Source organism: Dictyostelium discoideum, assembly GCF_000004695.1.
Source record: "Dictyostelium discoideum AX4 chromosome 3 chromosome, whole genome shotgun sequence".
NCBI lineage: Eukaryota > Evosea > Eumycetozoa > Dictyosteliales > Dictyosteliaceae > Dictyostelium > Dictyostelium discoideum.
This window is the reverse complement of record NC_007089.4, coordinates 3,754,652-3,770,864: the sequence shown is the minus strand read 5'-3', so window position 1 is coordinate 3,770,864 and position 16,213 is coordinate 3,754,652. Positions and strand designations below refer to the sequence as shown.

Below are 16,213 nucleotides of genomic sequence, written 5' to 3'. Positions count from 1 at the left end.
AAATAAAACTAAAGAGATTTTTATGAATATTTTTTTTTTTTTTATTTTTATTTGTTTAATGATGATATTACTATTATTATTATTATTTTTTTCTTTTTTTTTTTTTTTTTTTTTTTATATATTATTATTATATTGAATTATTAATTATCATTATAGAAACTATTAAATTGATTAAGTTTATCTGGTTCTACCAACATATCTGGTCTTGAAAGGATTGGTGATGGAATTGGTTGAGCATTTTTAAGTTGATGTTGACGATATTTCTTATAACCTTCATAGGTATTCAATTCTTTGTTGATTGACTTTACAGCAAAGTTAGCTTGTTTAACACCATAGAATGGATTTGAAGAGAGAGCACGATAAGATTCTTGGATGATTTTTTGATTTCTCTTTTCGTCGGCTGGTTTGTATTTTGGATCATTGAGTCTAAGGTAAGAGTTTGGTGGAGCTAAAACGTTTGTATAAACATTGTGACCGATTGGACGTAATGGAGCGATTTTGTATGGTTCTTTAACTGGTGGATTTAATTTCAAGTCTTCAATTTGTTTGGCTTTCATTTTTTTGGCGAATTCACGTTTCTTGGCTAAGTTTTTAACCTTTCTGGCGGTTCTTCTTGCATACATATCGGCTTCAGCTCTAAGGAGATCTAAATCTTCTTCGTAGGTACCTTCGATCAAATCCATTATCTCCATTTCTTCAAAGACGGTATCTAATTTTTGAATACCTGATGGATGAGTGATATTGAAATGAGTTTCATCAACAAAGAAGCCCATTTCATCTTCAGCTTCTTCACTGTCATCTACTTTACCTTCACTATTGATTTCTACACCATTATAAGCAAATCTTCTTCCATCATCCTCTTCGTCGTCGTCTCTTCTTTGTTCCTCTCTAATACTATTTATTAATTCAATCTTCTCCTTTCTTTCAATGTTCATTTGCATTATTTTTGTTTTTATTTCTTCGATTTGAGTTGGAGTTAATTTTTTTCTGGTTCCATCTGAAGCCGTATTTTCACCATTACCCATATTGAAAATTGAGTACTCTTCAATAATGGATTTGATAACTTCTTCTTTGGTCATCTTTGATCTATCGATTCTTGGAAAATCGATATCATCAATACGGAATGGAGCGAGTTCATCTCCATCTTCTTGGAATTCAACGGTTTCATCACCAAGTGTATATTTATCGTCAAGTTCTAAATCACCAAAAGTGATTTCTTCATCAACAAGAAGATCATTTTGAGTTTTTTCATCATCATCTTCATAATCATCATTAATTTGATCTGTATCCATTGTTAAGAATAATGTATCGGTAATATCCTCCATATCTTCCAAGAATTGATAATCACCTTTAGTGAGATAACTATCTTGAATTTTTTGAGCTTCTTGTTCAGCTTGATTTCCAACCACACGTTGTTCATATAATGGATCTTCTAAATCAAGTGACTCTTCTTCTTCATCATCATCATCTTCTTCTTTATCATCATCATCATCATCATCATATTTTTCTCTTTTTCCTTCTCTTTTTCCTTCTTCTTCGTCATCTTCATCTTCATCTTCGTCATCTTCATCTTCATCAATGTTATTGATATCATATGATGATTCATCATCTTTTTCAAATTTAGCAACTTTGTCATCTGATTTTTCATCTTCATTTGATTCATTATCACTATCACTATCACTTTCGCTATCGCTATCGCTATCAGTATCAGTATCATCAAATCTTTTTTCGAATTTTTCATTTCTATTTACAGAATCATCATGATCTTCATCATCTTCATCAATTTCGTCATCAGTATCTAAAATATGATCTACTTCTAAATTACTTTCATCCATATCTGACATATCATAATCTTCACCGGCACCAACTTTTTCTTCTTCTTCTTCTTCTTCTTCCTCTTCTTTTTCTTCTTCTTTAACATTTTCTTCTTCTTCTTTAACATTTTCTTCTTTATTTTCATTTGTTTTTTGTTCTTGTTTTTCTGATGATTGTTTTTGTTGTTCTTGTTTTTGTTCTTGTGATGATGATTGTTGTTCTTGTGGTGAAGATTTAGTTGATGAACCTGCAAATGAACCTGCAAATGAACCTGCAAATGATTCATTTTGTTGTTGTTGTTGTTGTTGTGGTGATGATGATGATCCATTTTGTTGTTTTTGTTGTTTTAATTTTTTTTCTTGTTCTCTTTTTTCAAATTCAAGTTCAAATTGTTCAAATTTGATTTGTTTTTCTTTTAATTTTTCAAAGTATTCTTTTGGATTATCTAAATATTCATCATAACTAACACCATAATATTTTTGGAAGAAAGATTTAACTTCATTTTCTTGGGCAATAAGATGTTCTTTTCTATAGTCTTTTTCAACATCATTAGAAAAATCATCAATGATTTCTTGAACACGTAAATTTTCAAGTGGAAGGGCGAGTGTTTTGTATTGAACAAATTCTCTCATAAAGGTGGGATCGAATGATATTGGTTCGGCATCTTTTTGTTCGACTGGTACATATGGGGTACTATAACCCTCATAACCAGAAGGGATTGGATCATAAAGTCTCTCGTTGGATGGTACGACTTTCTTTCTCTTATCTCTTTGATTCAATTCAAAGAAATATTGTCTTAATTGATCTCTAACATATTCATCTCTACCATTGAAGTCCATTTGTTGTGGTACTTGATCATAGCCACCATTCTCATGGAAAGCTTCAGAGGCAGCATAAGAATCAAAGACTTTATTGACTGGTACTTCCTCGATATAATCGAAATTACATTTATCTTCACGAGTTGGCTTGAATGGATTTTGTTGCAAATATTCAGAGGTATGGGGAGGGTTGGACTCTTTAATCTTTGTCATATAGTGATCTGGGTTTTCAAACAATTGGAAATCTGGATCCTCTTTTCCTTTGCCTTGATTGAATGATTTGGTCAAGAATGGTTGATTGATCTCTGCGACCACTTCGGGTGGGAAAAGACCAGATTCTGCGAGTACTTTGGCTGATAATTCTCTCTCTTGTGTGACGGAAAGATCTGCTGGGTTACCGTAACGGTACTTTTCTCTTTGTAACTCTTGATGCATTTTAATACGATCAACTACCTCACTAAAGAGTTCTGAATCGGCGAGAACTGCATCACTGATGTTTGCTGGTGATGCATCCAAATATCTACGTACAATTACAGCTTGATCAGTTTGATATCTTCTTCTAAGAATATGTTCATTACTAAACAATTGTTCACGAGTCTTTGTTGAACCACGATTGGAATAGGCATTTAGTACAACATCGAATACCAAGACAGCACCGGATTCTCTGTTGACGTATGGTGGATAGTTTGGATGGTAATCAGCATCGATAATACCAAAATCTTGTAATTTATCACGTGGAATGTAGTAATGATTCTCTTCTACCTCTTTTTCTTCATAGTTTTCGAGTAACTTTTCAATGATTTTCTCTTTCTCTTCACTTAATCTATTGGCTTTATTCTTCATTGTATAATGACCTGCACCATCATCTTCTTCATCTTCTTGTTGTTCTTCTTGATTTTCATTTTTATTTTTAATTTCATTTCTAAGGTTATTCTCTGCAAAGATTTCTTTCATCTCTTCAAGAATTGGATCTTGAAGCACTGATGGATCCAAATCTTCACCTAATGATTCATCAAAGTCATAGCCGCCTTGTGGATGTTTTCCACTGTCTGGAATATTTTTTTGTCTTGTTGTTGCTTTCTGAATACTCGCCTTTCATCATTTCCATCTTTTGTCTAAGGATAGCTTTTTGAATACTATCTTTACTATCTTCTCCAACTTTATCATTTTTATCATCACCATTATTACTTTTGTTATCTTTATTATTATTACTATTGGTTGAAAATGTTCTAATTTGATTTCTAAGTAAAATTCTATGTTGAACAAGAGAATACTTTTGTTTTAAAACTGCATTTGGTAATTTCCTCCAAACCATTTTTATATAAACTTATTTCTTTAATTAATTAATTCTATAAAGTTTTAAATAATATTATTTAATAATAATAATTATAAAAAAAAAAAAAAAAAAAAAAATATGGAAAATAATTTTTTTAATTTTTTTATTTTTTTTTTTAAAAAAAAAAAAAAAAATAATCAAAATAGTGGTGTAAGTATTTTATTTGATAATGTTTGAAAATGAAAAACAATTTTTTGAATAAATATTTCTGTTTTTTTTTTTTTTTTTTTGTGTAAAAAACATATTACACGTTGGTATGTTTTTTTTTTTTTCAAGATTTTGGTTTTGGTTTTGATTTTTTTTTTTTTTTTTTTTTTTTTTGATTAAATGAATATTTTATTGATTACTTTACCTTTTTTTTTTTTTTTTTTTTTATTATTATTTAAAAAATGAATAAATTAACTAAAGATTAAATGAATTTTATTCCCCAGATTATCAAATTTGTTAACACAATATAAATGCTAATCAAATATGAATGCAATGGTAATATAATTTCGTTTACTTTCTTGCAGAAACCAATGATCAAAAAAAAAAAAAAAAAAAAAATTAAAAAAAATAAAATAAAAAAAAAAAAATTAAAAAATTTAAAAAAAATAAAATTTTTCGTTTTTCAATTTTTTTTTTTTTTTCATTTTTTTTTCAATTTTTTTTTTAATAAATGTACTTCGAAAGTAATTTTTGGAATTTGGAAAATATTAAAATTTCCAAATTAAGATATTATTAAATTTTATTTCCAATTATTTATTTCCACTGGTATTAATTTTAAAAAACCAGTTGCATTATATAATAATAAAAATTAAATTTTTTATCTAATCATATGATTATTAAATGAAATTTCACATTTCTTTTTTTTTTTTAGAAAAAAAAAATAAAATAAAATAATTTAACATTTATTTATTTATTAAAATAAATAAATAAAAAAATAATAATAATAGAATTTAACATTTATCATTATTTTTTTTTTTTAAATAATCAATTTTTCTGATGGTATTTAATTACTTAAAATAAAAAAATAAAAAAAAATGAAAAAAAAAAAAAAAAAAAAAAAAGTAAAAAATTAAAATTTCTGTTTGTGTCGTGAAATTTTTTTTTTATTTTTATTTTTTTTTTTTCATTTTTCATTTTCATTGTTATATTTTTTTTATTTGTATGCGGACAATTAATTAATTAATTAATCACATTATAAATTTAATTACACATATTAATTATTAATCATAACTTTTATTTATTTTTTTCCACATTATTTTTAGATTAATTAAATAAAAAAAAAAATAAAAAAAGAATGAGACACGTATCTGCTCTCAAAAAATTGTGCAGATTCTGCCAAACTATTAGAAGAGGAAAGAATGTTTTTGTATTTTGTAAAGCAAATGCCAGACATAAGCAAAAGCAAGGTTGGGTATGTATTAAGATTTTTTTTTTATAAAAAAAAACAAAACAAAAATCAGGTTTACAAAGTTTTACTAATACATTTTTCATAATAAAATAGATCATTTAAGATAACCAAATAAATATGTATATAAAATTCAAATAATTCAAATAAATATATACATAAAGGAATTTCCAAATATATATTTAAAAAAAAAAAAAAAAAAAAACACCCAAAAATCATAAATAAATTCCTAAATTAGAAACAATCTCATTTAAATAAAAAAAAAAAAAAAAAAAAAGATTTATTTCATATTTTCATTTTCTTCACACTTTTTTTTTTTTTTTTTTTAATAATTATTTATCTGAGTTAAAAAAAGCAAATCATAAAAAAAAAATAATTGGGAAAATAAAAAAAATTAAAAAAAAATAAAATTCTTTTTTTTTTTTTTTACGCACGATAAAAAAAAACGAAGGCTTTTTTTTTTTTTTTTTTTTTTTTTTTTTTTCTTTCTTTCTTTTTCGCAAATAATAATCAATTAATAGTTTTTTTTCATTTTTTTTTTTTTTTTCAATTTTTTTATATTTATTATTTATTTATATTAATAAAATAAATAAGAGAAAATAGAATAAAATAAAATGTCAAAAACAATTTCAGAATTATTTCCAAGTTTACGTGAAAACTCAAGTTCCGAAACCAATAAAAGATTATATGCAGTATTGACAGCAGTAACAGATTTAATTAGATTCAATAAAGCACCAATCAATGCTACATCATACTTTGCAATCATATTAAAAACTATTACAGAAAATAAACATAAAGAAAATCAAACACCAGATTTATTAAAATTATTTTCTTTAATTTTACCACAGTATGTAATTTTTATTATTATTATTATTTCAAATACATATTTATATTAATATATATATTTTGATTTATATAGAGTTTCAATTCCAATTATTAAAAATCAATCAGTAAATATTATTTTACAAATGATTAATATATTGGAGAAATATGTTACTCAAGAGACAACATTAAATTCAACAATGTCAAATGATGAACAATCATTAGTTAAATCAGGTACTTATATATTGGGATATGTATTGGTATTGGCAGAATCAAATCAATGGTCAACACCAGAATATTTAAGAGGTTATTCATACATTTTGAAATTATCAGTTAATAATCAACAATCTAAAATTCGTCAAAAAGCCGCAGAACAAGTTATATTGGTTTTAAATAGTATTGGTGCAATTCAAACCAATGCAAAGGGTGGTGGCGTACATAAACATTTGGCAAATGTTACATCCCAATTCTCTCATGAAATCTTTACAAATGTTACTCATGAAACTATGGGTACTGCATTCTATGCATTGAATATCGTCACTGAAGCATTATGTTTATTACCACCATCATTGATCTCATTACTATTGGAAGATATCATAAAATTAACAAGTCTTTCAAATTCACCATTAACCATTGCTTGTTATAAAGCAATCGGTTCATTATTCTTTAAAACTAATCCATTAATTGGTTCACATATTCAACAATTAATTGAAGTATTATTTCAACATCCACCATCAGGTATTGATTATAAATCAACTGTTTCTTATACTGAATTATTAACTCAATCTTATTTATATTTTGTAAAGTAAGTTAAAAAAAAAAAAAAAAAAAAAAAAAAAAAAATAATAATAATAATTTATATACTAATATATACCTCACCTCACCTCCCCTCCCCTCCCCTCCCTTTTTTTTTTTTTTTTTTTTTTATAGATTGGAACCAAAATTATGTAATCAACATGTTCATAAATATTTTTCAATTTTAATGAATAATTTTGGATCTGATAAAGCAGAGATTACAAAATGTACAATGAATGGATTTAAATCAGTAATTTATGAATGTATAAATTTGGAAGTAATTCAACAAGGTATTTATTCATTCCAACAAGGTTCAGGAAATGCAAATAGAGAATTATCACCATTGGAATCAATTATTTCAACCATTGAAAGTGGTTTAAGATTAACATTTAAATCATCATGGGATTTAGTATTAATGATCATTAGTGCATTATTTGAACAATTAGGACCAAATGCTTATCCAATTATGAATAATACATTGGCTGGTTTAGATCAATTATATCATTCACCAGAATTTCATTTCCAAACTCATTGTCGTCAAGTTTTCATTCAAGTTTTATCTTCAATTGGTCCAAAGAATTTCTTAAAAATTTTACCATTAAATTTAGAATCTCATCCAAATGAGTAGGTTATTAATAATATTAAAAATAATTTTTAATTAATTTATAATAATAATTTATATTAATTTATTATTATTTTTTTTTAAATTATAAAGCAAAATTAAAATTAATAGAAATTGGTTATTACCTTTAATGAGAGATAATATTAAATATACCCAATTATCATTTTTCATTGAATATTTTTATCCAATGGCAATTGCAATGAAAGAAAGAGGTAAACAAGTTGAAATGGATGGTAGATTAGTTGAAGCAAAGAATTTGGAGATATTATATTCACAAGTTTGGGATTTATTACCAGGCTTTTTAAATCATCCATTGGATTCAGACGTTTCATTTAGAGTGATTGCTCGTAATTTGGGTGTTGCTTTATCCGATGAACCAGGATTACGTATTGTAATTTGTGCAGCATTAACACAAATGATCAATAAATTAAAGGATACTCAAATCACTAAACCACCAGTTTACATACCATTAAGAAAACAACATCATTTAGTCACTCAAGAAAGAGCTACTCAGTTATTGAAATCGGTTTCAGTATTCTCTAAAAACTATTTACCAATTCTTTTCAATATTTTCCCAACTTCAAATCAAGATCAACGTTATTACATTTTAAATGCAATTGAAGCATTGGTTTCAATCACTGATTCTATAAATTTAAATACAATTTTTAATTCATTAATTACAAAATTAGTTGAAGCATTAACTTTAGAAGGTATTGAAAAGAAACCAACTCAAAATTCAATGGATACTACAACTACAACTACTACAACCACCACACCAAAAGAAAAAACAAAGAAATATTATTTAACAGATTTAACAATTGGTTTCGTTAAACATTTAGATGAAGAGAATATTAAAGTTTTATATAAAATTATTAAACCACAATTGAAATGTTCTGATCCAGGTTTACAAAAGAGATCTTATAAGATTTTAGTAAAGATTTGTGAATATCATGAAAGTTTTATTCTTCAAAATTTAACAAAGATTAAAGCATTATTAGTTAGTAATTTAATGCAATCACCATCAACAATTAAGAAAACTCGTTTAAAATGTTTAAGAGAAATTATTATCTCCTTAACTAAATCTTCATATAATAAACATTTATTAACTGAAGAAGAATTAGAATTAGTTGCTATTAATGAAAATGAAAAACAATTAGAAAATACTACTACAACTACTACAACTACTACAACAACAACTACTACTACAACTACAAGTACAGATAATAAACCAAAAGTTAAAGTTAATATTGGTTGGGTACAATTAAAAACTAAATTTATACCGTCATTAATTCCAGAGATTATTTTATGTACAAAAGAAACTAATGTTAAATGTAGAGAGATTGCAAATGAATTAATCATTGAAATTGGTAAAGTTATGTGTTTAATCTCTGCAAAATTAGTGAAACCAAAGAAAGGTGTATCAATGGAGGATACAATCACCATCGCTCATAACGAAGCAATTCATGAATATTTACAATTGATGATGGCAGGTTTAGCATCGATTACTCCACATATGGTATCAGCATCAATTGTTTCAATCGCTAGAGTCATTCATGAATTCTATCGTGATATCAATGAAGAGTTTGTCGGTCAATTGGTTACAACTGTACTTGTGTTATTAGCATCACCACATAGAGAGATTGTAAAAGCAGTGTTTGGTTTAGTTCGTGTTGTAATTGCAACTTTTAAAGACACAAAATCAATCGAATCTCAATTGGAAGTACTCGTCAATGGTTTAGCAAAATGGGGTGGTATCGATAAGAATTACTTTAGAACTATCGTTCAAATCCTTTTAGAACGTTTAATTAAAAGATTTGGTTTCGATCAAATTTATCAATTAGTACCTGAAGATTTCAAAAAAGTAGTTACAAACATTCGTAAAAAGAATGAAAAGAAAGAAAAAGCTAAAGAATTATCTAGAAATGGCGGTGGTGTTGATTCAAATGAAAATATGGATGAAAATGGTGATGATAGTAAATCACAAAAAAGTAAAAAGAATAAAAAATCAAAGAATACTTCTGGTGGTGGTGGTGATGATGATGATGAACAAATGTTAGCATCAGATGAAGAGCATAGTGATAGGGATCATAGTGAAGATGATGCTGATATTGAGGAATTCCTTTTCAATGTTAAACCAAAGAAAACTAAAAAAGATACTAAAGATAATTTCCTCATCAAAGAGGGTGAAGATCCAATTGATTTCTTGGATAGAAATGCATTTAGTCATTTGTCAGCAAAAGCAGCCGCTGATATCGTTGCAAAACAAATGTTTGCTAAAGCCGCAAAGAATGGTGGTAAACTTCAAAATCCATTCCAACTTGATGAAGATGGTCGTATGATTATTGAATCATCAGATTCTGAAGATGAAGGTCAAAAGAGAAAGAGAGAGAGAAAGAAATCCTTCCTCGATCAAGTTTTCGAAGAGAATGAAGAAGCCTATGAAAGAAAAGCAGGTTATCATGTCACTAAAGCAAAAGGTCTCAAAAATAAATTCAAACAAGATAATCATGATAATTCAGATTATTCAGATGATGATATCGATGAAAATCTTTCACGTTATAATGATGATCTTAAATCAAATTTCACAAGAAGAACAAATGCTAAATCTGTTCGTGGTGGTGGTGGTGGTGCTAAATCAGTCATGGGTGGCGCTAAATCAGTTAAATCAACTCGTACTACTAATAATAATAATAAAAATGAAGGTCGTATTGAAACTGCTACCCTTCGTTATAACAGAGTTAGAGGTGTTGATCATTTAGTAAATTATCAAGATCGTGACAATAAGAGTACTAAAACTGTAGCTAAAACCAAAGGTGATAATCGTAAGAGAGATCAAAAATTCGAACCATATTCTTATATCAAATTGGATCCAAAGGCTCTTAATAAACGTAAAGGTGCAAGACCAACCTCTTTCACTAATGTCAAGAAAAAAGGTGGAAAAAAATAAAATTTCAATTATCATAATCTCTCTCTTTCAATCACATATATATTTACTTTTTTTAATTCATAAATAATAAATAATAAATAAATAATATAAAAAAAAAATAAAAAAAAAAATAAATAAATAAAAATAGTATAATTAAAAAAAAAAAAAAAAAAAAAAAAATAGTTAAAAATTATTTATAAACTATTATTATTATTTTTTAAATTTAATTCTTTGTTTTAATTTATTTATTTTTTTAAAAGGAAAATTTTTTTTTAATTTTCTTTTCAAAACATGGATTTTTCTTTATATTTCTAAAATTTCTAAGAAAAAACCTTTTTTTTTTTTTTTTTTTTAATTTTCATTTTTTCATTTTTTTTTTTCATTTTTTTTATTTTTTTTTTATTTTTTATAATTTTTTTTATTATTTTTTGACGATCTTTCTTATTTATGCTTACAAATAGATAATTATTTAGTAGTAGAACATTATGGGCGATTTAAACAATGCTATAGAATTTTTATTATTGGACCCAACATCAAATACTGAAAAAAAAACAGCCTGTTTAAAAATTTTAGCAGATCCAAAACAATTTAATTTAGAATTATTTAATTCGAATATTAATAAAATAATAAAGATAGTTAAAGTAAGTATTTATTATTATTATTAATATTAATAATATAAACTAATTAGCTGTAAAAAAAAAAAAAAAAAAAAAAAAAAAAAAAAAGAATGGAATTAAATTATATACATTCCCAGAGAGTGGATTATGTTGGAAGACTATAGCAACATTTTTTGAAAATGGTAAATCAAATTTACTATTTAAAAAAGTTGTAGAGAGTGGAATATTGGATGAATATATAGAATTTTTAAATAAATCATTAGATGATTTATTGAATTTAGGAGCAAGTAGACCTAAAATGTTCTCATTGATAACACTACATAATTCTCTAGTTGAAAATTGTTTCATATCGTCAATGGATTGTTTATCAATTGAAGTAATACCAACATTCATTCAAATTTCCATACAATTAATGTCTATACAAAAAAAAATTAAACAAGTAAAAGATTTAATTTCAAATTTAATTACGACAACACAAAATCAAACTCAAATTCAAACACAAACACAAACTCAAACACAAACACAAACTCAAAAACAAATACAACAGCAGCTACAAAATTGGTCAATACAAATTGAAGAGTTAAATAAGAAATTAGGTTTACCATTTCAAAGTTTTTGTGATTTAATTAAAAATGATGATAAATCATTCTTTAGTTTTATTTTAGGTGAAAATATAAATAGTATGGCAATAGTTTGTGATGAATTAATTAAAATATATGAAAGTGGTATAGATCAAAAGGTTGCAGCTCTTTTAAATGTCAATCTAACATTTAGGCATATAATCAATGAATATCCTCAAATTCATAACTTTATCAATTTTAAAAGTCCACTCGAGAAAACTTTACAAGCTATTTTAGTTAATTTTAAAGATCATATTCAATTTTTTAAAAAAGTATTATTATTATTTTTATAAAATAATATATATATCAATACAAGTCGTACTAATGATCATATTTATTAATATATATATATATAGGATGAATTTAATTCAGAACCAAAAAATAGTAGGGGTGGTAAATTATTTAGATATTATATAAAAGCGTTTCTTTTCTTTTTTGAAAAGTTTATAGATCATTTTGATTCAGATTTATTATTGCTAACAATCCAAACAATTATTGATTTATTGATGTATGTATTTTTTATATGATGATGGTGATTATTGTTATTATTATCACTACTGGTACTAACATTGATTTATTATAAAGAGAGTTACCTCCAAATAGGTCAATACCAAATCAAGAAAATATAGATTTAATTATTGAAGATTCAAAACAATTTATAGTTTGTATGTTGGAACAATTATTTCGAATTGATATTAACGATCAAAGATGGTTTGATAGAATTATTGGGGTTATATTGTCAAATTCAGTTAATAATAATAATAGTCTTAGTAATAATAATAATAATAATAATAATAATAAAAATCAACAGTTATTTGGTGAATTTAAATTAGTATTATTGGTTTTTGAAAATCTTCCTAGTTTGAATTATAGTGAATCAATATTGATAGAGTTATTTAGGTTTAGCATAAATTGTTTCACTAATTTAATAACAGAGATTTATCAATCAAGTTGGTTTCATCAAAATGTTTTAGATTCATTTCATAATTTAATAATAAAATCAACAATCACTCAATCCACAGAATTTTATAATTTATTAATCTCTTCAATTTATTATTCAAATCCTATCACTCAAAATTTTTTAATCGATATTTGGTTTCAAATTATTTCTTACTCTTCAGAATATTTTCAAAATTGGAATATAGCTTTAATTATTAAAACTGTTTGTATAATAATAAATAAATAATAGATAATAAATAATAAATAATAACCAATAATATTAATTTTTTTTTTATTTATTTTTTTTTTATTTTCTTTTTTTTAGATATTAAAATTTAATAATAGATATGAAATAACAGATTTTTTAAATTCATTAACAATTTTATTGAAAAGAGTATTTAAAATTTTAGATTCAAATCAAAAGGAAATAGTTTTTCATCTTTTAGTTTTAGATATTTTAGAAAAGGATTCATTAATTGGTAATCAAGATATTATTACATCAATACCCATTTCAATTGGTATCTTTTTTACAATAATTGATGATATAGATATTAATCAACTATCAAAAAATTTAAACCAAAATATACAATCAAAAGTAATACCATTTTTAATTTCGAAATTAAATCAACCAAATATTTTTTCAACTCCAAATTTAATGGTAATTTCTCTTTGTTTATCATATTAATTATTATTATTAATAATTATACTAATATTTATTTATTTATTATACAGGAGAATTTATTATTATTATTAAGTAAAATTAAAATTATTGAATCAAATGAAATCATTCAATTATTAAATCAAATGATTATTTTAATATTGAGTTCCATTAGCGAAAATAAAGATTTAATCAATTTGTTTGGTGAAAAAAGTTTAATAGCTTCATATGGTTTAGAGATTTTATCAAATAATGTTAATAAGTTTTACACCAATTCAATTGAAACAGGTATTGGATATTTGTTCAATTCTTTCTTCACTTCCCAATTGTAAATTTTCAACTTGTAAATTAATAACCTCAATTGGTGCTTCAACACAAGCGAATTTGTATCTATTCAAATTGGATCAAGGTACAATAATTTCAAATTTCAAATCAATTTATCAAAATTTATTTAAATCACCATCTTTAGTATTGTATATGTATATTCAAAAATCAATAAAGAGTTTTCAACAACCACAAAATTATCAACAACAGCAACAACAACAGCAACAACAGCATATTCAAAAAGAATCAGTTATTATTCAACAATTAAATCAAATTATACCACCAGAAGAATTAAATAGAATAAAAAGTTATTTACAATCATTACCTCAACCATTGGGTATAATAGAAATGCCTGATGAAGAACGTTTTAAGGAGCAATTAAATACAATCAAACAATTTGACGAATTTAAGAAAAACAATTTAAAGGAAAGATATAATCAATTTACAACTTCAAACATTATAAATATTGCTTCAGTATTTCCAATACCCACACTTTCAAATGGTACTATTAATGGGAATCATATTACTACAAACAACAACAATAATAATAATAATGATAATAATAATAATAATAATAACAATGGTGTAAATGGTTTAATGGTTTCTTCAAATGGTAAACTATATAATCCAAACAAACCAATTCCAATTGGATTTAGTGAGGATGTACTATACTCTGGATTGGATGCAATTAAGGATGGTTTGGATAAAATTTCAAAACAAATCTCATTTGGTATCAAAATGGATAAAACTAAATTAGAAAAATTTAGACTACAATACAAACAAACTGGTGAAAAATTAATGGAGATTGGTGATGCTTTAATGTTATCACAACAACATAATAATAATAATAATAATAATTAAAATAATAATAAAATTGTCTTTTATTTATTTTATTTTATTTTTTTATTATTTTTTTTTTTTTTTTTTTTTTTTTGTAATTTGAAATAATTATAGATAATATTAAAAGTAATAATAATCATCAAATAATAAGAAATGAAAGAAATATTATCAACATTTTTATTAAATTTAAAAAAAATGATGAAAAAACAAGATCATTTTATAATTTATTATTTTCAAGATATTAATCAACATCAACTTCACCATCAACACAACTATCCTCAACTATTCGATTCAATGAAAATATTGATATATGGATTAAAAGAATGATTGAAAGTGTAAATTGCATAGCACTAGATCAATTTATTAATTTTATTAATATCAATTCAGAAGATATTAAAATAGTTATAGAAACTCATATTAATCCTTTTTTCTATAGTAGTTCTAAATATGACAAATTAAAAATTTATAATTACTTAAAATCAATTAATAGTCTTCCAACATCACATATATTATTACCATTCATTAATGCAGATTTACAAGGATTCCTTTCATTCGACAATAAATTTAAAAAACTTATAAAATCATATGAAAGATTAATAGAATCAACAAACTTACAAGAACAAGAACAACAAAAACAAGAAGAAAATTTAAAAATGCATCCTAATAATAAAAAGTATTATGAAAAATTAAATCAAATAATTTTAGAATTAAATGAAATACAAACATCACAATTTACAAATGATCAATTAAATTCAACAATTAAAATTTATTATATAACTTACCACTACAACTTCAACCTCAACCCCAAACTCAACCTCGACTTCAACGGCAATAACTACAGAAGAAAACAACAACAAAATTAATATTATTAAAAAATATATTAAATCAATTTGTTTATTTTTTAATTGCACAGTTCAATTATATAAAAGATATATTAGAAAGCCAATATACTATTATTTATTTTAGAAAAGAAAGGGTAGATAAAATGTATCAAGGTGTTATCAATAAATGGAATGGTATTTATTTTGATCATCAATCATTTTTTCAAGGCATATTAAAAGATATAAACATTGAAAAAAATGAGAGATTAGAATAATATCAAATTGTTTTGATAAAATCAAATGGAAACCATTGCAAGTTAGTGATAATCATTTTTTTTTATATATTTTTATATATATTTTTTATATTTTCAAGTAATGATGTAGATTTATTTGATTGTTTTTTTAAAAAAATAAAGCAATTACAACAACAACAACTTAATAATCAAAGACTAAAAATAATAGGAGATTATTGTCGTCTTGTTGATAAAAAAGAAATATTAGACTTTTATTTTCAAAATTACAGAGATGAATGTTTATTATTTAATGATCAAAATCAAAATTGGAAAAATATTCAATTAGGACTTATTAAACATTATGAATATTTAATGGGTAGTATTGGAAAAAGATGCGAATTAGCTTTTCTACTGTTTTCTCTATTCAACACCACTACAAATACTATTTCCAATTTTATTTAAACTTTATAAACTTGTGGTTTGTTTGTTCGCTTTAAGATGAGAGTTTACACAAAAGATTGTAATGAATTTTTTTTTTTTTCGATATCATGATCACCCGAGACTGGAGGGTCACACCCTTTACAATAGTTGAAAGCTATTGTTTTAAAATCATCAATGATTTTAGTAGACAAAA

General features: G+C 24.3%; 7 protein-coding genes across 7 annotated transcripts; 6 read left to right on the top strand and 1 right to left on the bottom strand.

Annotated features, from left to right (window-relative positions):
- Window positions 1-140: 140 nt before the first annotated feature.
- On the bottom strand, window positions 141-3,948 carry DDB_G0280801 (hypothetical protein; the record flags this gene model as incomplete). The annotated part of the gene is made up of 2 exons (XM_635945.1): window positions 141-3,678; window positions 3,722-3,948. The coding sequence occupies 2 exons, from the start codon at window positions 3,946-3,948 to the stop codon at window positions 141-143; spliced, it is 3,765 nt and encodes a 1,254-aa protein (XP_641037.1).
- A 1,303-nt stretch (window positions 3,949-5,251) lies between these two features.
- On the top strand, window positions 5,252-5,480 carry DDB_G0280799 (hypothetical protein; the record flags this gene model as incomplete). Its single annotated transcript, XM_635944.1, has 2 exons — window positions 5,252-5,368; window positions 5,469-5,480. The coding sequence occupies 2 exons, from the start codon at window positions 5,252-5,254 to the stop codon at window positions 5,478-5,480; spliced, it is 129 nt and encodes a 42-aa protein (XP_641036.1).
- Window positions 5,481-5,976: 496 nt separating this feature from the next.
- Window positions 5,977-10,548, top strand: DDB_G0280797 (hypothetical protein; the record flags this gene model as incomplete). The annotated part of the gene is made up of 4 exons (XM_635943.1): window positions 5,977-6,209; window positions 6,282-6,989; window positions 7,115-7,603; window positions 7,695-10,548. 4 exons carry the CDS (start codon window positions 5,977-5,979, stop codon window positions 10,546-10,548), a joined length of 4,284 nt encoding a protein of 1,427 aa, XP_641035.1.
- A 464-nt stretch (window positions 10,549-11,012) lies between these two features.
- DDB_G0280795 (hypothetical protein) lies at window positions 11,013-13,388 on the top strand (the record flags this gene model as incomplete). Its single annotated transcript, XM_635942.1, has 5 exons — window positions 11,013-11,168; window positions 11,254-12,000; window positions 12,121-12,272; window positions 12,350-12,926; window positions 13,029-13,388. 5 exons carry the CDS (start codon window positions 11,013-11,015, stop codon window positions 13,386-13,388), a joined length of 1,992 nt encoding a protein of 663 aa, XP_641034.1.
- Window positions 13,389-13,613: 225 nt separating this feature from the next.
- Window positions 13,614-14,546, top strand: DDB_G0280793 (hypothetical protein; the record flags this gene model as incomplete). The annotated part of the gene is made up of 1 exon (XM_635941.1): window positions 13,614-14,546. One exon carries the CDS (start codon window positions 13,614-13,616, stop codon window positions 14,544-14,546), a length of 933 nt encoding a protein of 310 aa, XP_641033.1.
- A 302-nt stretch (window positions 14,547-14,848) lies between these two features.
- Window positions 14,849-15,388, top strand: DDB_G0280791 (hypothetical protein; the record flags this gene model as incomplete). Its single annotated transcript, XM_635940.1, has 1 exon — window positions 14,849-15,388. One exon carries the CDS (start codon window positions 14,849-14,851, stop codon window positions 15,386-15,388), a length of 540 nt encoding a protein of 179 aa, XP_641032.1.
- Window positions 15,389-15,538: 150 nt separating this feature from the next.
- DDB_G0280789 (hypothetical protein) lies at window positions 15,539-16,041 on the top strand (the record flags this gene model as incomplete). Its single annotated transcript, XM_635939.1, has 2 exons — window positions 15,539-15,541; window positions 15,763-16,041. The coding sequence occupies 2 exons, from the start codon at window positions 15,539-15,541 to the stop codon at window positions 16,039-16,041; spliced, it is 282 nt and encodes a 93-aa protein (XP_641031.1).
- Between the last annotated feature and the right edge of the window lie 172 nt (window positions 16,042-16,213).